This window comes from Mugil cephalus, chromosome 16, assembly GCF_022458985.1.
Source record: "Mugil cephalus isolate CIBA_MC_2020 chromosome 16, CIBA_Mcephalus_1.1, whole genome shotgun sequence".
In the NCBI taxonomy this organism is placed as follows: Eukaryota; Metazoa; Chordata; class Actinopteri; order Mugiliformes; family Mugilidae; genus Mugil; species Mugil cephalus.
This window is the reverse complement of record NC_061785.1, coordinates 8358268-8381416: the sequence shown is the minus strand read 5'-3', so window position 1 is coordinate 8381416 and position 23149 is coordinate 8358268. Positions and strand designations below refer to the sequence as shown.

Sequence of the window (23149 nt, the reverse complement as noted above, 5' to 3'; positions counted from 1 at the left end):
GCCAAAGCTATATTTTTGTACAATTTCTCATTCAGGGACATATGTAATAAAGAGGAAGAAGAGAAAACAGCAAGATTAAGGTTTGTTTGCACATATTGGTAATGGAATGTTTATCAAACAGATTAGCAAATTAGCTAGCTAGTTTTAACTGGTCGATTAGCTTAATGTTCATGCTATTGTGTTTGTATTTATGTGACTGCACAATGAGATTTAACTAAGTTGATTGTCGGGTTTGGCTCTTTATATTTCTGCTCTTTTTATGGCTTAAAAACATTTTTTTTTTTTTTTTTTTTTTTTTGCTAATGGGGATATCCCACCATGGACTGGAAAAAGGCCAAAGTCATCTGCACAGAAAACAACAGGCACCAACACTGGATTGTGGAAGCGGTGGAGATAAGGAAACGACGGGCAGAGTCAAGCTCCGGCAGATTGACAACGCCTCTGATAACATCAGCTGATGAATCTATATGTCACGTGAGAGACAGAGAGCGAAAACTCCAAAGAAGACGGAAGAACGTTATCAAATCAAATCAAAACTTTATGACCAGTTTGAGGCAACCGCGTGCCTGTGGGATCAGACCACTCTTACATCAATGATCCTTCAACCTGTTGCTAGTTTACTTCTTTTCGTTCCTACTTTTAATGGGAACAAGCCACCGCAGAGCAGGGACACCTCATAAGAACTGCAGGTTTAGGGATGCTCTGGCAGAAAGATGCTCAAATGCCTTCAAATGGCCAGCAACTATTACTGGGTAGTCTTAATGTTATGGCTGATCAGAGTAAATACACTGACACAGATCAGAAAGTCTGAAAAAGACACCCAGGATTTAGGATTAGACACAGGAGCAACTTTTATACCTTGCAGAGTCAAACTGAAATAGTAATTGAACAGTCCTACTACACTAATCATATACGTACATTACAATATGTTAATTTTTCCTTCTTCCATATATTCATATAATTATGTGCGTGCCTTCTATATCCATTTTGTACTACGAACTCGAACTACTTGTTGACCGTTTTCATTTTCCTCATGTAGATTTCATGAAACAAACGCAATGGCACATCTTAGTATCTCTTTCTGAACATTTTATTGGTTTCCAAAAAAAAAAAAAAAAAAAAAAAAAACATGAATAAAATAAAAGTAGAAAGTAATGTCCTCCTTAATAATTTTAATGCTAAGGAACTGGACGGTTAAAACCGAGGGATAATCAGCCAGGGACAGGGCGATCACAGTGACACCTCGCCCCATCCCTGCTCCTCTTTCTTGGCCAGCGGAGGAGTCGGGGAGAAGCTGCGTTAAAGATGAAGCGAGCGGTAATAGAGGAAAAATGAAGGGGACAGGAGCAGGAGAACATCTACTGAATCCTAACCAACCTTCACACCTTAAGAGTGAGAAGACAAACGTGTGTAATAAAAGGACTATTAATACTCACAAGAAGTTCAACCTAAATCCCTTTTATTTAGAACTGAAACGGCCCTCTCCCTTTAAGAGCAGACCTCTTTCTGAAATAAGGCAACTGTAGTGCTGTCATATGAAACAACCACAACTAGAGAGTCACACATGCACTCAGCGATCACAAATAGGGCGCTGTGAACATGACTGCCATACAACAACATACACATGACAGCTGAGGGTAGGACGGGGCCTTCCTCTCTCTCTGTCTCTCTCTCTCTTGCGATGTTCTGTTTTTATGGTGAGTGCAACCTCGGGGAAAAAACAAGAACATGGCGATATCTAAACAGAGTCGCAGAGATATAATAATGGCGGCACAAAGATCACAGGATAAATACCAGGCTAGCCAAAGTGTCGCTGCGTGTGTGTGAAAGAGCGGCGGTAAACAGTGATATGTTCCAAAGGCTTTTCTAGGAGGTGGAAGGAGCAAGAAGAGGGGGATTAATAGCAGGAGGGAAGGGTAGAAGCTCGGCCCTGATTGGCTGTTTATGTGAAGGTGAGCCCCGCCTCATTGTAGACTTTGAAGACTTTCTCAATGGCGTTGACGTAGGCAGCTGTCCGCAGGTCCAGGCCCAGGTTGTACTTGCTTGCAGTGCGCATGATTTGCTAAAAAAAAAAAAAAAAAAAATGTTAAAAAACAGAAGATTACAAAGTTAGTTTTCTTATTAACTGGATATGTGTTGAGTCAGGAGACTTGTCAACGAGACCAGAGATAAAGCCAACCTAATGAGAACACGTTTAGAGATTTATTTAGATTGGATTTAAATTACTTTTTAATATCACAAAGAATTCAATGTAATGACTTTTTCTTAATACAACACATGAAATGGTATCATTTCTTAGCCTGCTGGCAAAATGATCGACCTTTTCCAAGAGCTGGAGAGAGTAAATTACAGAATTATGGTCCTTTTAGCTTTAGGAACATAAATCCACATTCCTCTGGAAATGAATGAACTGAAACTAGTTTGATGCTTTCCAACCATTTTTCCCAAGTTAACTCTGTTGACAGTGAAAGCTCATCACCGCCCCTTTGAGATCAAACAAAGCACATGACTCGTCTGTTTAAAATTATCTTTATGATTTACCAGCACTTTTTATTATTTCAGTTTCCACTGAAAACTGGAAAACTCCTTAAAGAAAGAGGTCATGCCTGGGACAAAGCACGGAAAACAAAACCGGAGGCTGATAGGATCACTTTTTGTCAGCTCTGCAACAAATCTACCTTTCTAATCAAGAAGGCCAAATCTGAATTTTTCATACACGAGATCCTCAACTCTGAATTCTTGCAGTTCGCATTTGGTGTAGCACAGACTTACCTGGAGAGACTGAAACTGGTTTTAAATGCTGATGAATCCAAATTGATGTTTTTTGTTTTTTTTTCCCAAATTCATCAGTTCTCCCAGAGAATATCCCCTTAATTAAAACCGTCCCCTGTAAAGCTCTAGAGCTGGTCTCTACTTAAAAATACCTCGGTTTAATTATTGATGGGAAATTTTCATTTAAAGCGCTTATGACGCTATGACTTATGATTTGTAAGGCTCTTCTTGGTTTGGTTCCTGGATATTTATGCTCTTTTCTCCATAGAAATAAGGAACGAACTGGGAATAAAAAGCTTTTGGTTTCTCTACCCACTCTGCTTTGAATACCTTTCAATTGTGACGCCTCAATTTGACTCTCATTCGAGGCCTTTCAAAGTCAAAGTCTATCTATTATTAAATTCAAATCACTTTATTTGTGCCAAAGGGGAACTCAATATTATTTCCCCATTATGGATTTTTATCCAAAAACTGACCATTTAGGGAATTCATAGAAATACCGATATGAGATATATATATATATATGTATATAGAATGGAGAAAACATTTAAGAACCACAGCGCTGGTATTTCCAACATTTCAAAGTGCTGTATGTTTACTATGGTACCTGTTCACTAAAACAGCTTTGTGTGATTACTTACCCGGGCAGATCTCTCCATGGTGTAAGCCAAACCAGAGTGAACAATGTCCTTCTCAGAAGCACCCTGTAAATGAAGACAGTATCTTAACACCACAACAGAACTCAGAGGAACACTTCTGACTGTGGTTGTAATTTGGTTAATCCTCCAGGACCTGAGGGGTTTCATCCGTATTCTCTAGCAGCTTGTTATTCTGTCTGAAGCCGATTGGGTAACAAATACAATCTTTTCAGTGTCAGTGTGGGACTCTACAGTGTGATACACATTAAATTTGCTAGAGATGAATTTCTTGTCTGTGTCTAACCAGCACTAGTCTGACCATGGATGTGTGTAGGACAATGATTGTTACTCACAGCAACTCTGGCCTGGAAGTCAGCAGTAGGTACGATGGGGATGGGTCCTCCCTGCTTACCAAACTTCCTCTCTAAACTTTCCTGTACAGACACTGGACAAGAGAGCAATGGAAAAGGAGAAATAAGGTCAACCATAAACTCCAGAATAACTCGTATCAGTTAAATTGGTTTCACAACTTGGCACCGATCATTTCTTTTACCATATATGGAAAATAATTATTCTGTCTCTCTATCTATGTAATTATGTATGTATGTATGTGTGTGTGTGTGTGTGTGTGTGTGTGTGTGTGTGTGTATAACTGTTTAAGAATTGTAACAAGGGTTGACATATCAGGTAAAGGAAATTTAATGGTGTAATGGTCTAGTTTGTCTGTAGGTTTTTGTGGAATCACAGATCCGTCTTGTACTCACTGAGCAGGTGGTAGTTTGAGTCCCTCTCGTATTTGAAGGTCAGTCTTCCATAACTGACATGGTTGAGATTCTTCAGCCACTCAAAATAAGATACAGTCACACCACCAGCATTCAGGTACATGTCCTGCGAGACGAAACACAACATCGTCCTGTTAGTAACGGTCTGCACTGCTCTGTTTGTAGAAATGTCTTGTTAAATGTACTGTACATATTATTTGATTAAAACACTACAATAACGCGTACTTGTCATATTGAAATAATCACAATGTGTAAAAAGCAAGCAACAGAGAAAAAAATCTGTCTACGTGATGTTATCAAATTGCCATTGTTTGGGTTTCAACTGCAAGGTTTACAAATGCATACATTCAAAATGATAAAGTTTACCAAGGAACAAATCACTGTCAGTCAGTTAAATTTGTCAATGTTGTACTAAGTCAGCAAGAGGCATTTAAGACCAGATGTACTCAGGTGGTAACAGAGTTCACATCAACAATAAATGCTGTCAGGAAAACCATCATGCTTCCTTTTATCAATTTCCGCCCTAAGAAGGTTTATTCTTCCCATTCATTAACTTTCTGCCGCATCGCTTCCAAACTTCCAAGGCTGCAGGTCGAGTCACCGAAGTCAAGTCCAACAAGCTAATGCTAACAGTTACAGCTGGCCCCCTCATTCACTGAGCCGCAGGATTAACTCTGAATAAAGTTGAATAAAGTTTAAATTCCACTTGCATCCATGCAAATAGTGAAAAGATCTTACAGGAATAACCATGACGTTGTTCTCCAGGAAGATCTTGTCTGCATCTGGAGTGGTGGGACCGTTGGCACCTTCTGCAATGATCTGGAGAAAAATAAATAAATTAAATAAACATACTTCACGACAGCGACCAAACTGCCTTGAATCTAAAGGACAACTTAAATGATACCGCTTTTTGTGAGTATGTGGTACCTTGGCCTTGATCTTGGGAGCGTTGTGACGTGTGAGCTGCTTCTCTCCGGCCGCAGGGATCAGGATGTGGCAGTCTGCTTCCAAAATGTTCCCATCGTAGGGTTTTGCTCCCGGGAAGCCCACAATAGTGCCGTGTTGCTGCAGCAAAAAAAAAAAAAAAAAAAAATCAGAATGTTTATTAATATATGGAAGCATCTGTATTCACTGAAAATTAGTGAGTGACGTCTGAGTGAGCAAAAAGAAGAATGGATGAATAAAGAGAAAAGAAGAAAGACTATAGGGATAGGGAGAAGACAGATGTGCTGGTACCAGTTTGTAGTCCTCCAGCTGTTTGGGGTCAATGCCCTCTGGATTGTAGATGGCTCCATCAATCTCACCGATGCCCACACACTTGGCCCCAAACCTGTGCAGGTACCTCATGGAGTGGAGACCCACATTACCAAAGCCCTGAGAAAAGCCACAGCAAGATCATCACATACATGGAATCACATGCTCTGGTGCCATCGTGTGGCCAGTTTAGGTAATAACATTATCTTCAGAAAACTGATGCCATTTATTCTCTTTGCTCTGAATTGTATTGTGTTGCACTGACACATGCTATTTTGACAATCCGATTTTTGTCAAAGGGCAACACTAGGGTTTTATGTTTAATTCAACCAGCACCACAAACTACATCCTCCAAAATGATCATGCAGCTGAATCACCGCCTTCCTGCATAAACTGGGCATAAAACAGTCATTAAATTTTAATGCACTGTCACGACAATGCATTTGTTTCTAATGTCTGCATCATTTAGATATGAATGAAATGTAAAAACAAGTAACTCTGCAAATCCATGCCATAAAGCAATGCCAATCACCACTTTGCAACATTACTCAATCATCTAAAACCTAACCCCAGATGTAACACATTGCCGTATATTCAACGGTCACTTAATACCCAACCTCAGTGTACACACAACGGAGCCAGGCATTGGCTAGAACAGACCCGGGGATAAGGGGAGGAAGAAAATACTACTTCACTAGAAAAAGAATGAAATAAATAAACTGACCTTGTTGTGTTCCTAATACCACACTAGAGATCTGCTTTCTCCTTTCGCACTAATATTCTCTAAGAAAATCTAATCCCAGTACCCAAGTAATCCTCAAACACACACAGGGATCAGCTTTTTGTAGGTCTACGTCACGACTCATCTGTCGTCACCGCTCCTTCACCTCTTCAGTGACGTTACTCCCTGACTATACCCCTCACTGTCCTCCTTTATTTTCGTTGAAATAAAAAGAATGTGCCTCTCTGCAAACCTCTATAAAAAAAAAGTCCTCTGTTTGAGGATGTGATAAACATCCTGTAAGGAAACAGAGCGAAAAGGGAACCCTGGCTCTATGTTACAGAGCCATGTCGCTGAGTGACTGGCTGGAGAGGCTGTTTAACAAGAATGCGGTGACGTCATGAAACGAGGTATGTATGGAAAACATTCTAGGAAGATGGAGTGTGTGCCCATAACACGTGAGGAGCTGCCATGTGACAAAAGGAAGTGAAACTCCTGATGAGAACGCTGCCCTTTGACTTTTTTTGCCCCCCTTCACACATTCACTTCTCTTTTCACAGGATAACAGTTTAAGTCAGTGTATTCGCATAGAGGACAACGATGTTTATTATTGTATTTTTGTCATTTTGCTTTCCCCAAACATATGTCAAGAGAAAAACAATAGCAATAAGCTAGCATAAGAAAACTCTTTCAGACTAGCAGAGAACTGAGTTTCTCTGTTAACTGGCAAATACTTCTCCACTGAGTCATCATTTCACTTGTACAAAGGGGAAACTTCAGCTCATGCTATCTGCATGGGCTGAGGAGATCAGGGCTTGAGAAAAACAGATGGTGTGGGCTTGATTGAGGCGCAGCTCTAAAACCCTCATGATATCTAATGAAACCTTAAATCCTGTGAACATCAGTCAGTGCGTTTACATGCACAGCTTAATCGAGCTGTGCTCACAATTCGACTTTCTGAATGCGGTCCTTGCCCCAGTTTACATGCAATGGAGAAAATCAAATAACTGACGGGAACATGTCCTCCTCCTCCACCACACTAGGTGGCGATATGCGTCTTTTCAGCGGGTTAATACAGGCCCTTTCTGGCTGACCTATTACGTCATATAAAAATAACAACAAGATGGATAGTAGTACAGCTTTTCTAGTTTCTACTAATGTGCACGCTACTGCTAGTTCAGATACGATGGTGCTATCCCTCAGATGGTTCTTCTACTGGCTCCGTTTACCTTCTTCTTCTGCGAGCAGCTTTCTTGGATGTTTTGTTGTGGGGTCATACGCCAACGCAGCCGTTGTGGGGCATGTGCACACGCATTGTCTAGTTAAAGTCCGATTAAGCATATTCCTTATCTTAGCCGGATAAGGAGAACTCCGATATTAGTCGGAGTAATGCTTTAACATGAGTTTAAGTTGTCCAGTTAAAGTTGGATTAAGGCAATAATTATTTTTTTTTCCACATGCATGTAAACGTACTGAGTGAGCAAATGAATTACAAGACATTCATGATCTCCTCCAGTCAAATGTTACTACTATGATGAGAACTATGAGTGTGTGTGTGTGTCTTTGTACCTGGATGATGAAGGTTTTGTCCTGGAAGCCAGGAGTCAATCCCAACATGCTCATGTAAGAAGCCTCGTTAATGAAGTTCTCAATGCCGTGGAAAACTCCACGACCAGTGGCCGAGATACGTCCGTGGATGCCTCCCTGGCTGATGGGCTTGCCAGTCACACATGCATGAGCGTTGATGTCCTGGAAACACAAAGTAAAAAGAAAGATTAGACCGTCATCGTCCAGCACACCAATTTGAAGAAACATGAAATGAAACCCAAACGTCATAGATTTAAAAATTTTAACTGACTGTCTATCTCCAAATTAGGTAGCAGAACAGACTGATATTCACATTATCACAAAATGGATACTTATTTACTCATGGGTTCCTAGACTGCAGCTGGTGCAAATTGAACATTTCCTAATGTGAATCCTGCACATTAAAATAATTTAATTGCAGCATTTAACATGATCTGACATTTGCAAAGTTTTATCGATAGTAAGGAATGCATCTAAAAAGAAACACTAAAGCAATTTTTCAGGGAGTGATGGAACAAGAAAAACTTGTAAATGAGGTGAACCTTTGACTACGTCTGGCTATTTACTTTGGAAATCTGCATCTAGTGGCCATCAGTGGAACAGTTTTCCTCCCACTTCAAGTTCAGTTTAAGGACATGGGTCTGGCTGCTTGATGCATGCATTAAAATGTTATGTAGTGGCAGCTGACTGACTGAACATTCATGCACACTACACAGAGGAGGCATGTGTCACCCACTCCAAAGCTCGGTTGGGGCTGTATGGAACAGAGGGCACATGACTGGAAAGGGTGAGGGGAGGCTAGAGACGAGAGGGGACTGTGAAGAAGACCAGATAACAACTTTTAAAGTCTCTAACCTTCGACTTATGCATTTTCAGTTTTGACTGACTTAAGTAAAAACACATCACACGAATGTGACATGTGCACATCTCAACATAAAAAGCATCTGTCTCCACTAGCCACCATTAAGTTTTTCCTATTAATCGTTTATTCTCAAGTTGACGTCTCAAGTTTCTTGTTTGCTGCGGAGCAGCACGCCCTCACAGAATCCGCCCTCACCAGGACAGTGATCTCCCAGCTCAAGTCTAGTGTCTACTGCAGCTCACTTTTCTCATGTGCAAAGCGCACGCATTACAAATATTTTCCATGTTTGGTCAAATAAGCTGTGTTTGACAGGCTTTGATAGTAGAATGATTAACTGATAACCCAAATACACAGAGGCCTCAGTCTGAAAAAAGCTGCATTTACCAGAGGAAGAATGTTTCCGTGGTTGAGAGGGAAAAGGGAGAGGCAGGAAACCACTGCTCATGGTTTACATGTGACTCACTCCTTGTTTTTTCTGGCCTATTTTAAAATTTGTACCAAATCCTCAACCAAGTCAGACAGATTGGCTGCACATGTTTTTGTTATACAAGACAGAGAACTCACAGTGTGTGCAATGGTGTTGGCATATGTGTCCGCGATCCAGGACATTTCCCTCTCTCCAGTGCTCATGTCTGGGGCAGGAACGTCGATGCCAGGTCCTGATGAACGGGGACAGGAAGGGAGGGAGAGTTTGAGGAACGCACGCCAGTCACTGAGCTCAGAAGCATAAACTTCACATGCTTAGGTGCTTCTGCTAAATATACAAGTTGCCATTCATTTGTTGAAAGCAGCATACACTTGAGCGGGACAGGGAATATGAGAACCAGGTCGTGTGACACAAATACATGTACCCTTGAGAGAGTCTCATTCAAAAACAAAAGCAGGCACGTCGACATAGACAGTACAGGCCAGAAACATGCGTTACTTCTACGTTAGCAAAGAAGGGCCTGGTATAAAACCAAATGACACAAATATTCCTTTCCACTAGTTACAGCACCTCCCTGTTCTGTTTGACCTAAACACCTTACACACATTTACATGGTATTTGCATGTGACCCAGTACTAAATATACACCTCCACCCCAAGAACCAGCTGAACTGACCATTATAATATACTATGTTGTTATGATACGTTCTCCCTCAGGGCCAACTTGTAATAAATATGTTGGAATGTTTTGACCCTGCACCATGTCCAATCTCTGTCAGCCAACTGCCACTAAAAGACCAAATGACTAGTAAGATGTGTATAAAATCAGTGGTGGGAAAGTAAAGTGTGTTTACTAAAGATCAGTACTGATTTGCTCCTTCACTTCACTAGAACTGAGAAGCAGTCATTACTCTTTTCATGCTTGTATTTGCACTTTGCGGATACAACAACTGATAAATAATACAGAGTGAAAGCAATGAAGCCCTTATGTTCCTTAGGTCATCGTATATCAAGATGGCTGCCCCCTTCTCACCAGTTAGATGCACAAACTCTGCAGCCCAACTCGAAGCCACCACGCCCTGATCATATATGGGTGGTAAATTACAAGAATATCAGCTCCAAAATTAGCTATAGACTCCTTCACAGTTTGTAAACAATGTGATGTCTTTTGAGGGGTGGGGCTTAATCGGAGGCAAAACATACCAAACACTGATGCTTGTTTACAACAGTTAGCATATTTAAATGGACTGTTTTGGATGAGGAAAATGCATATTTTAGGGATCTGTGGAGGGTAGCGTAGCAAAACAACTGCAAAACTGCTTGGACAATCCCCTGAAACACACAATTAATGCTGCATTGCCTGGCGGTTAGCATTAGCATTAACCTGAATCAAGAATCCCAGAAATAATGATTAACTTTGCGTAATTTTAGTCACGATTTTGTCTAACCCATAACATTATCCAGGCTGAAACTGATGATGTATTACATATTATCTTATCTGATAAGAAGTGTGCATGTTGTTGATTGTCTCACTCCAATCCTTTCTTTTAATTGCCAAAGCCAAACCAAAGTTGTCTACGGCTGGCAGTGGCTGGTATGCGATAAAACTTCAACTTAGTGTTTTTGATTTTCCAGTTTTGGCACCAAAAATACAGCAAGACGACATTTTCATGGTTGAAAGTGACATTAGCCTCAAGCTTTCCCTTGTTCTGCCTCCAGCTAATGTCATGACGTAGGCCATGAAAGGGTCCATAGAGACCAATCTGTTCTATGTTGATGGTGTTTTTAATGTTTTTTTTGGTTTGGATTTCATGGTTACCACAAGACTCACTCGATTTCGGTGGCACTTCCCCTATTAGCTTCATTTTGTCTGACTTCAACACTGACATTTAGCAGCTTCAGCAAGATCATTTCAGAATAATCGGTATCAACATACTTGTAATTCAGTCTAATGTTTAATGTGTTACTTTTACTCGTTACAAAAAGCTATTCTTCACCAGCTGTACTGCTACTTACATTAAGAAGTAGTTTAGCTTTTATCCCATTTCCCATTGTCTGTTTACCACCATGTTGACTCCATCTTCAGTTGACAAAGACACACCCTGAGCTACCTCTACCGAGTAAACAGAGCTGGATCATGTTCAGTGAATGCAAACATTCACTGGCAGCCATTTAACTCAGTGGAAAAAAACCCATGACAAGAAAACCAGCGCAGTATTTTGTGAAGCAGTGTAAATACCAAGCAGGGAAGAGCAGTATTGTATCTGGTTTGCACACTGGAACTCACCAATGAAACCTTTCTTGGCCAGCTCAATGGTGAACCTCCTGGTAATCTTCTCCAGCTCATTATCCTGCAACAAAGTGTAGATTTTAGGGAGAGGGGCATTTAATAAAGGTTCAGTCAAGTCAAAGCTTTATAAAAAACCCTTTATCTCGTATCCATCAATAGAATGGGACAGAAGTCTCTGACCCCATAAACAACACTGCTGGCACCATTAATGGATTAAAAAGAGATGACATTTTAACTAAAATTAGATATAGATACAAAAACATAGACCCAACTTAATTCCTGTCCCAAACAAGAGAGTGTGAGAGAGGAGTATTGACATTAGAAAGCTTACAGAGTAATTCCTGGGGTTGATCTTGACTCCAGCTTTGGCTCCCCCAAATGGCACATCTGGATGATAATAACAGAGCTTTAAAAACCACTGGAACATACACACATTTTTATTCAAACACATCAAGACGCGCACGTAGATTCTCATTTCTTAATGTGTAATCAGAAAACAAAATATACAGCAGTTTTAGAGAGGCGTTTAAGTTGTTCAAATCCTTCTACTTGCCCTTTCTTCCCTGATTCTAACCTCAACCTTGAGGGCGAAATGTTAACTTGTCAGTGGTCACATTATAATGACTTACTGGCGTATGCAGAGAGGGTTATAAAAAAAAAAAAGAGCAACCCAAAGGTTCACTACTTACCAACAACAGCGCACTTGTAGGTCATCAGAGAGGCCAGGGCTTTCACCTCATCCACAGATACTTCAGTACTGTAACGGATACCTGAGAGAGAAACAGCAGCGATTTATAACACAGCCTCCACACAAACTATCATACACAAAAAGGTATAACATGGTATTCTATATTAAGACAAAAGAGTTCTGACTAGTATATTGACATTTTTATTATTTAGTTTAGAAGGTGAGATGCCTTATGAACCGACAGTCGATTAAATGTCCACACTGTAACATGAGGAAATTCCTGTTTACATTTACAGAAAAATAAAATCAGAGAATCAGAGCTATGGAAAAAACTGACTGGGCTCATTCTAACAGAATGCCCTCCGCAACTATGCAAGACCATATGAACAGGCCAGAGATCACCATTTGTGTCTGGGAGTGAAGATAATAGCAATGAGTGGGCGGATTTCAAACGAACCAATCCCAGCCGTCTATTCTGACCCCAACCCTCGAGTAATAATTTCTCGCCGTCTAGCGTTTACTACCATTGCCAGAGTAACATGTGCAACGTTATACGAGATTGTACAGCCAAGCTGCATATGCCACACTACTCCATGTCATTGGCACAGAACAATGATAAAAATAGCACATCCACAGTTAGCCTGCAAAGAGAAACCCAAGGGCACAGAGAGGATACTGCAAACTGATTTAACAAAAACACGGCGCAGGTCCATTTATGGGTCTACAGCTGCGAGCAAAAACCTACAAAGCACAAGTATAAGCCCTCCCACTATGAAGTCACCTTTAAGTGCCATCTGACGGCATCATTTTGTGCCCATTTCTATTAGTACAGCCAGAGCTTTACAGTCTCTGAAAGCTGTAGTACTGAATTGCACTTTTGGCTGAGAAGAAATCCAAACTGTGAAAAACAAAGCACCATCTTTCCTCGTGCTGCTGACGCTCTCCCCTTTACTTCAGTTCCATTCAGCCGAAGATCAGCTGAGTTACTGCACACCACAGTTGAGCACACTGATCAAATTAAAGGAAAATAAAAAGGCCCGCTTGCCTAACCATCCCCCATCCTAACGTCCATTCATCCACCCTCCCAGTCAGCAGCCCAGCACAGCAACGAGAACCAAAACAGATCCGTAAACACATTCCTCTCAAACGGAGGGTGGATTTTTCTTTCTTTAAAAAAAGAAATTCTGATTTTTTTTTGCAGCACCCAGGCTAGCTCGGTTGCTCAAGTCAGGCTTTGAGGCCCAACACATAAAAGAGAGGTTTTATTCTATAAACATAGATTCATTTTAAAACAACTTAGATTGAATAATGGTGCATTTCAAGTTTATTTACTCTGCGCATAAACACTTTTTAAGGTGGGCTATTTTAATTATGCCATCAATTAGCTATGTTGTTGTTAGTGTTAATGTCAGTTAATTACATACACTATAGAAAACTAATGCATTCTATTATACCCCTTCACAGCTATTACAGTGTTCAGATTATAGTGAAATGGCATAAGAAAAGTGGAAATTCAGGAAATTTAACTGAGTAATCATTTTAGAGAATGTGGTTTATGGTGCGGTTAAACTGGACTGAATTAAAGCACGAGAGTTTTTCTGTTTTTCAGCCTATCCCACCGACTAAAACGTTTCAATAATACAAACCACAGCCTCCAAAATGAAAACATAGTTGAATCAACAGATCTCAGCAATTTTAAACAATCGCTAGATACCATAAACTATAGTGGTATGGTGATTCATTTCTGGGAACATTTTAAATTTTAAATCCATTACTGCTGATGTGCATGACATATAGTGTGAGCAGGATGTTATTATTTCAGTGTAACAATCCAGTGTGTGGAGTTAAACACCTATTTGGTTCGAGCAGCCTCAACTTAAATTACGCTACATGGCATCAAACATTCATTTTAGAGAAAATCAGTTCCACTAAACGGGCACGTGAAATATACCACTTCTGCACAGAAAGGAGAAGAAGTATGCAGCAGACCAGACTAACTTTCAGTGGCCTCCCTCCAGAGACGTGAGAACGACCGTGCATACCCACGTACACACCACATCTAGTGTTTTCATGTCTGGCAAAAAGCAGTGTGGTCCAGTATGAGGCTGTCAAAGGGGGTAGATGAACAAAAAAAAAAAAAAATTGCACATACGAAAACACCCTTTGCACTTTGATCTGAACAGATGAGGGTCTACGCACTGTATCAATGATTAAACAGACTTAAAGATAACAGCCCTCACTCATGTCCTTCCATACCGTCTGGGGATTTGACATAAAGGATCGGTCGTACTTGAACATTGGGCAATTATAAATTGTGACAACTGCTTATCGTCTGGGTCTAGGCCACTGATCGGATGGGTCTCTTGCAGGACTGGTGCCAGCATTTGTTTCATTTTAGAAATTGGATGTGTTTTACATTCATTAACATTTTTTTTTTTACAACCCATTTTGATATGGATAAGGCAGCAAGAGAGAAGGGAACTGCAAAGGATGGTTATTGTAGGATGGTTTTGATTCATGCTAAGATCAACTGAGGCTGTTATGAGGTGGATAACTTAAAAGAAACCACTTCAACGGCATTGATTTCACCTCCACAGCTGCATAAAGTGGGTGCCATTACTTTTAAGTGGTTCAGGCACGGATTCTTTAATTGCACATTTTATCTGGTTGCCATAACTGCAGAAGTAAACCTCCTCGGAATACGTTTGCATTCGCTGCATGCAGGCATGTGCAGAGGAAGCAATTAATACCAGGTCAGCAAAACGCGGCTTTTGACTGGCCGGCTAACCGGACGCCACGACTTTTTCCAACCCGAGAATGCCCCTTCTCCAAATAACCCTCCCCCACCTGTCACACCGCTGACAAATCGGAGGGCTTTGAAGCACAACCGCCCCCCTCCCCACCTTCAACGCCTCCCGTTTTTCAGACGCTATTCATTCACCCAGAGTGCACCGCGGCTGATGCCTCCGCGTTGATCCTTTGAACTTTGAACCTAAAGAGCATATATCTTATTTTGCGCAAAAGCTGCCATACAACAAGGACCACGCGTTGGGTATTTGCCTTGCTCTTGACGCATACTTGCGTCAGTGCGAGTAGTCAATGGTCAACCTGTAGCACGTATGAGGTGAAAAGGCCAGGAGTGCTCAATGACATGACACCTGATGCCCTCAGGATGGTCCTCGCTCTCCCAATGAATCACACTTAACAAAACATTTAGAGATCTAAACCTCATTACTGGCGATAGCAATAAAATAAACTAGTGAACCCATGCTGACATTGGATTGACAGCTAACAAACAATGAAATGGATAGTTTAAACTGGAATCAGACCACAAAAAAATATTGTAAATTCATGTATATACACTACACCCCTTTCAGGTTTACATCTCAAGTTTACAGCTTATTTTTCTCAGTCATACATCTATACCTGTATATTTCTCTTTTTTTTTTTTTTAATCTAGCGTGCTGTATTACGGTTTCAACTACTTTTCTACCACTGGCTGCAGGTACAACAATGCATTTCACTGTGCACTGCACCACGTATGACTGTGCATGTGACAAATAAAACCCATCTTATCTTATCTTATCAAAGTGCGGATGCTGCTGTGTCTGTTAGCCTCAATAGCTGCGAGTCCAAGTGCAGCCACAGGTGAGCAGGAAGGTCACTGTAAAACTGCTGCAAAAGTGTCATGAGGGCACTGCGCAGGTGTGACAAAAAAAAAAAAAAAAAAACACAAACATGCAGCCATTGTTTAAGCCCCCCTCTGAATGCATTTGGCTGTATGGTTTGGAAAAGGATATAATAGCTGGAGCAGCTGGTGGCTTCTAACTAGTGTAGCAGCTGTTGGCAGCAGCTGTATGGGGCGATTTGTGCTGTTTAAACAAGTCAACATTTCTGCTAACTAATGCTAACCTGCTCGCTAGGGCTAAAGCACGGAGGGGCCGGCGGGGGAGGGGTTGGCTCCGTTTTTTTTTTTTTTTTTTTTTACCTCCTTTGCACGGTGTCCTGTGCTGGCTGTGCTGGGCGCGGTATCCCTCCACCACCTCCCACTCCCCGTTATCCCTCTTGATGGGGAAAGACACGCTCAGGACGTGGTTGCACGGCTTGATGATGCGCAGGATGCCGCGCACTCGGTGCCTCTTCTGCTCGGGGCTCTCCCTGGTCTTCAGGTCCTCCACCAGCTTGTCCTCCACGATGGTGGCACCGCGGTCGAAGAAGCCCTCGACCATCCTGAAGAAGTTCGGGTCGTCGGGCTGATCGGCCGCGTCGGCATAGCGACGGACCCGCATCAGGGACGAGGACGCCGGGAGAGCGGAGTCCACGCAACCCGAGGCCAGGGCACTGCCCGCGGACCGGGTCAGGAGCTCCCCGAAGTAGCGATACATGGCTGACACTGACGCGGAGCGGAACCGTGGAAAACCAACTAATAGAAGGCAGCGAAGCAACAAAGACAGTGGAGAGGGAGGGAAGAATGGGCGACACAGCAGCTTCTCACCGTGTCCCGTCCTCTGGCCGAGTGGGAGAATGACACGCGTGTCCGTTTGCTTTAAAAGGCAGCTCGAGCCAAGGGGGCGCACACACACACACACACACATACACGCGGAAGAGGAGGAACGACAGAGGCGCGCTCACGAGTTTGCGCAGTTCATTTTAGGAATGTTCGATACAACTATATTTTTCCGTCCGACCCGATACCAAGTGATACCAAAGCGAATATCCCGATACTTTTAGAGGTCTGCATGTGTATTTTTTTTTTATCTCTAAGAATTACACAAGCTGACAAACATCAGACTTCTCTTTAATCAGAGCAGTTGAAGACAGTCACATTCAAAAATAAATATTATGATTATTTTCATATTATTATTATTATTATTATTATTATTAATAATAATAATGATAATAATAATAATAATAATGATAATGAAAACTCTCAAACAAAAGTGAAAATAATTATTTTGGACCAGACAGAGTGATCTGGCCACTGTGATGTATTTTCACTATAGCTGACTGTTGCCCCCCTCCCTCAAGGGTTTCCACCATAGAGGTCTGTCTCGGATGTGGGGGCATTTTTTATTTATTTATTTTTACTTTATTAGAACTGATTACACATTCGGTGCCATAAAAATAAATATTTCTCGTGAAATCGCACATGGTATCGATACTTTGTTGTGAATATCGAGTCTGAGAAACACACGTCTAGGTTGGACATATCGATATGTCTGAATCGATACGTACATCCCTGGTTGAAATTGGCCTATGAGCAAAATTGCCGAAGTCATATTTGAATGGTTTTGGAAAACAAGAAAAAACACAATTTTTAGCAAGCACATTGGTATTTTTGGAGCAACTTTGTGGTCCCTAAAACTGAAGAGCACCAGAGGAATATACTGTTACACTCCTATCAATTTGTTTGTGACTTTACATTGGTATATTTGCGTTGACATTGTAACAGTAAGTCAAAAAGTGACATTGGGAATTATGCTATTAGTCTAAGGAAATGATAAATAAAATGAGTGTAATCATTTTGTTTGTTTGTTTTACAGAATGCACGTATGTACCGAATTAGCATTATGAAAATATACAAAAGTAGTTGGCAAAATAGTGTCCAGTAGATGTTTGTCAGACCCAGTGACATAGACAGGATTACTTTGTTGCTGTTACTTATTGTATGCACTGTACTTGAATACTCCTTCCACCTCTGTTACTAATAGATTCACAGAAAAACCATGGCTAGCATATGCATATAATACTTGTGAAAATATGCTCTTACTTTCCTTGCACGATAAATGAGAAGTTCATTCTCTCCTGTCTGTTTGGTAAAGGTGAAACTCAAGAGACACTTCTAAATGAATGGACCATGTCAGTCAGGGAACCATTGTCAGGTGGAAGTATAAGCTTTCAGATGCATATTGTGCACCAGCTTGGTCATTCATTAGCTTCTGCAAAGCGATCATCATCAGAGTTTTGTACTTTGTGGTTCGATCAAAGGATCTTAGCGAGGCCTGCTGTCGTCAGCAGTTTCTTGATCTGCTGGGTGGGTGACAAAGCCAGAGAAGGTGAGTCTGAGTTTTTAAAAAGGCCTGCATCAGTCATTTATCTCCCTCGTGGTCAGCAATATTTAACGAGGTAGCTGATCTGGCTATCGGACTATTAACACAAACAATCGACTAATTACAATTTCTGCGGCATGAGACAATGAGACAGTCAACTCTATGGGGCTGAATGAATGCTAACAGCAGCATGCTAATATGCTGGTATTTAGCATGTTATCATTTCTTAACAGGAATTGGACCACAAAGCTGGAGAAGTCATTGGGTTTGGAGGAGTTTGACCATATGTTAAAGTGAAAAAATATTCATGAATTCCATTGGAAATCTTTGAAACATCTTGGCCTCACTGAACTTGACCATAAAGCCCTAGCGAAGTTTGTTTTTGTCAATTTAAAACAGAAGTAAAACAGCCTAACCTTCCCTGCACGTTTGGGCACGAATGGAAGTACGTGCAAGTATTATTGCATGTGTTCTAATGATAAGGTGTAATTTAGGGCAGCACGGCGCTCACTGTGTGTGTAAATGGGCATTTCAGCACGAGGAAAGTGAAAGTGAGGGATGGCTGGTGTCGTACGCTGAGCTTCACAATGACATGGTTGCTCAAGATCACTTTCATCAGAGGTCCTTCGACTCAGCATAGGGGCAAGGTATAACAACCTGCTGATTAGCCAGTTTATAAATGATGTGTTGTCTGTTTCACCATAGAGACATTATATTTCAACTGAAAATAATCTGGCACTAAGTAGGTGCTAACAAGTGAGTCATTTGTCATATATCAATAAACTCCTGGGGATGAGCATGCATGCGTCCTACCATCGACCAATGCCCATTTTGTGCTTGTTACATCCCCACTGCAACACCTACCTGCCCACTATAGGACGGGGAGGCGGTAAGTAGCTCTTATATAACATTAAAGTTAACATTATTCCCCACACTTGAACATTATCTACTACTCTACATGGCACAGAGAGACTGAATCTTAGTGCTGAGCTTGTCTAATTAAGGCCCTGACCCAGGCTTACACCCATGGACTCTGCACATGAGATAAGATTAGATCCTGGGGCGCAGGTACAAATATCCATTCATACACTTCGATGGTCTCAGAAATGTTACGCAATGTGAAAAATAAGGCGAATAAGTGCTTATTTTGGGTCTGATTTTTATCATGCAGAATGAATACATGTAGAGGTAGACACAGTGTGGTGGCCCAGGCTCTTAATCTAAATGTATTCAACATCCTGTTTCATCAGTCCGATGTCAGCTGGACAAACTAATCAATGGAAACCACGTTACCCTCTGCAGCCAGCACAAAATCAAGGCAATGTGCAATGCAATAATGCAACAATGCCAAAGCTTATCGCCTCATTGTTCTGTCTCTGTACCACACGGCCATATAGCTTTATTGGTTTATTAAAGCTGGTATCCAGACAGCAAACTCAGATGAAACCACACACAAGTTCTCAGCACAGACAGAAACAGGAAGGATGGATATAGCGTAGGAGGATTAATATGTCTGTTTGTTCACAGCGGTAAAGATTACCCGAAGCTGTGTGTGCCACTGAAGCTACAGGGAGGAAAAGGACACATATTCGACATAAATTTCAAGTTCAAGCTGTAAAAAAATGTTACATTTCGACAATGTTCATCAAGCAAACATCCAGGTGGAGAAGCTGTAGAGTATATATGGTGTGTGTATGCGCAGCATTGCTCAGTTTTGTTCGTGTGTTGTTGAATTCTGGATGTACTTTCTCAAATGGCGGAAATATTTTTCGTATCGGGAACAAGAAAGCTAGTATCATGTGAATTGATACTGTATCCGTTTTTCTCCTGTCCACATTTTATTTATTTTTCGGCTTCTTTCTGATATTTGTTTAACTTTTGTGATTTATCGTACTGCTGCATTTACAGAAATTGATCTGTTGTGCACCAAGCAACAAGCAAGCACTGTGATTTCTGCACCGGAGGTTCAGCTTAAATAAGCGGCCAAAATGAAAAGCAGGCACTACTCTGCTTTCCATTAATGACGCACAGTCTTTCCTTTATCAATAAAGTTTTTAATCATATCATTCTACTGTCTCCACCTCTCTCTCTCTATCTCTCGTGTTTCCCTCTCTGCACTGACACACACTGATTTATCGTGGTTTGTTTCAAAGGGTGAGCACTGCGTTGCAATTGGCTGACGGTCTGACAACACCCACCCGGCAGTGGGGGTGTGCTGGATGAGGAAATGGGCGACCAAAGTAAACAAGGGTCCGCGCAGCAGGGTCACGTGGCGCTCTTCCGCCTCTTATCTGCCACTGTCTGTACCTTAGACTTGGTCGGAGAAAATGGATTTGGCCTCTGATGCAACACGCAGGGCCACGAATTCCTAGAACAGCTGCCAGGGTCACTTTGAAATCCAGCATGGTCAAAGTAAACCGGGGAAATACCCAATGGGAAAACGAATTTAACATTTTTTTTTTCTTACGATGAATGATCAGTGGAGTTCTAAGCTCAACGGATGAACTCTGAGACAGATGGTGACAGCAATGTAGGCCCATTAGAGTTTTCTTTTGAAGAACAAGGTGAAGGGGACAGATGAAGCTATAAACAGCATCACTGACTTAATTGTAAAACATCTCGAGGAACTGCGGGCTTATGATCATCTGCTTTATATAGACTCCCTCTCCCTTCATATATATAGATACATTTATATATCTATATATATGCACTAATCCGCAGCCTTATTTTAGAACCCCCACCACCACCCTCCTGCATTTTGACACTGTACACATGAGTGCGCTGACAGCTCCTCACCGTGCCCCTATGGCATATGACATTTTGAGTCGAGCATACGTGCGAGAAGTTTGCAAAGGCTTGAAGCACAGTCTGAAACGCATGACAGTTACGCTCAAAAGTCAGATTATCGAACCAAGAATGTCCGTGAAAAGTCGAAGACAAACAGAGCACAACATTAAAGGCGCAGTGGCCCACATTCATACACATTCAAACCAGACTATTTTTTAAAAAATACACATCGAGTCTCCCAGAACCACGTGGGGGGGGGGGGGGGGGGGGGGGGGGGGGGGGATGTATCATGTATCGGTCTGATGAGAACAAGACTGAGCTGGTTTTTGACCAACATTGTAAAAGGCCTGTTTGAGACTAAAACAACACAGCACATGTAGCAGCATCATTCATTCTGTACTGAGGGTATATGCATTGACGTCACTGCCGCCTGGGGCCACGCCCCCCTGAGTGGGCTAAAATACAATGAAATGTGGCAGTAAGTACACTGAGAAAATGTGGATTATCAGATCAAATTAAGGACAATTAGACTCGTCAATGATCCATACGAACGAGTATGGATTTGGAAAAGTGGACTAGCCTCAGTTTCAGTTAGTTTTAGGTAATTTCATTAAGATAAATGTAGCTAAATAAAAGATGCTAGTGCTTAGAGCTTTACTGAGCAGTAACATTAGCCATACAATACTGTAGCGTCCGACTGGACGTTAAAAGGCTGACAAGGAGTGATGCAGATATTCTGTTTATTGTTTTATTGTTATTTATTGTTGGAACTGAAATAGCTACTGTCGGCCACACCCACGCCAAAACAACAACATTGGCCAATTTATCCGACAGCCCTGCAGGACGTAACTTAAGAAGTATGACTTCATCAAAAAAAACAAAAAAACAAAACAAAAACAAAACAACAAATACTGAATAAGTTCAAATTACCTGTCACTAAATGTGAACCAAAACACCAGGTTTCGGTGCCTGGATTCCAGTTGACACTATCCATTTACTTGTCTTTTCTTTGGCAGTTTGAGATATCTTCAAAAATATATCTCTGACTGTTTTCTTTCTTTTTTTTTTTTTTTCCAAATCTGTTGGTTCAGTCAATTGCACAACAGTTCGTCACTTTTTACCACCCAGTGGACGTTACCATGGATACCTGGCTAGCTGTGACGTCACGTGCATAACCATCTGATGCCTGTGCAATTCAATACTTTTTGTATATATGCCAATACGTGTATTTTATTTAGTCTATTCTATTTTTTATCTCATTTATCTTTTATACAGTCTACCCTTTATTCTTGTTATTGTTCGGCCCCTGTATGCTGCTGCAAACTGCAATTTAACCATTGTGGGACAAAAATGGTTTTCTAATTCTAATTCACATCCGCAAAAGAAAACCATAGCCTCAGTGAAGCATGGTGGTCACAGCATCATGATTTTGGGTTTGCCTTTCTTTATTCTTGGGACTTTTGTGAAGGTGGTGGGGGAACAGAACTTTCTGGTGTCTGCTAGAAAGTGGAAAACAAAGACAATGACCATGATCCAAAAGGGAAAAACTTCCGCAATAATTAATTATAATATGGGAGGACCTCAACGGGAGATGCTTCACAGTTTGGGAAATCTGTCAAATACTGTTTTTGTATTAGGAAGACAGCTAGTATCATATGAACTGTTACTGTATCTGCCTTTCTCTGTCTACATTCTACGTCTACCACACTGTGATTTCTGGACCAGAGGTTCACTTTTTTTTTTTTTTCTAGATGCCCTTTCCTGTGACTGCTCGATAACAGGGAACAGAAAAAAAAACAAAAATTCCAAACAGACTGAGCACTGTAACAAAAACAAACGCACACACGTATGCATGCTGGGTTTATACTAAGAGTTTTATTGATTTTCAGTGCCATTTTATTGTTTCACACTTTTCATCTCCACACCCTGTGTAGGAAGCTTCTTGTTTCAGTGGCCACAGACGTACACTAGATGGCGGCAGTATCCTTCCAGCGTTCTACTGTCTCACAGGAATACAAATGGTCTTCTGCTTTGGCAACACGGATTGTTCTGAATCAGACGAATGATTGATAAGATCTGAATGAGTTGCTGGTGATTTAGGGGCTGAGTCCAACTGAAACAACACCTTCCACTGGTGCATCACATTTAGACGTGTGAGAATCTGCAAACTTATCAGCATCTAAAATGTGCATCTTTAACCACTGAATGAAATGAAATTATACCGCATCACTCATTTAAGCGCACAAAAGGGAAATTCTCTTCACACGAGAGGCACAGTCGAAGTTGGGGGAG

General features: G+C 41.3%; 1 protein-coding gene across 1 annotated transcript; it reads right to left on the bottom strand.

Annotated features, from left to right (window-relative positions):
• Window positions 1–1084: 1084 nt before the first annotated feature.
• Window positions 1085–16610, bottom strand: glud1b (glutamate dehydrogenase 1b). The gene is made up of 13 exons (XM_047608543.1): window positions 16009–16610; window positions 12022–12102; window positions 11664–11719; window positions 11330–11393; window positions 9181–9275; window positions 7737–7916; window positions 5429–5566; window positions 5120–5257; window positions 4931–5011; window positions 4175–4298; window positions 3764–3855; window positions 3414–3476; window positions 1085–2062 (listed from the first exon to the last, which is right to left on the bottom strand). Exons 1-13 carry the CDS (start codon window positions 16403–16405, stop codon window positions 1943–1945), a joined length of 1629 nt encoding a protein of 542 aa, XP_047464499.1. The 5' UTR covers window positions 16406–16610; the 3' UTR covers window positions 1085–1942.
• Window positions 16611–23149: the final 6539 nt, after the last annotated feature.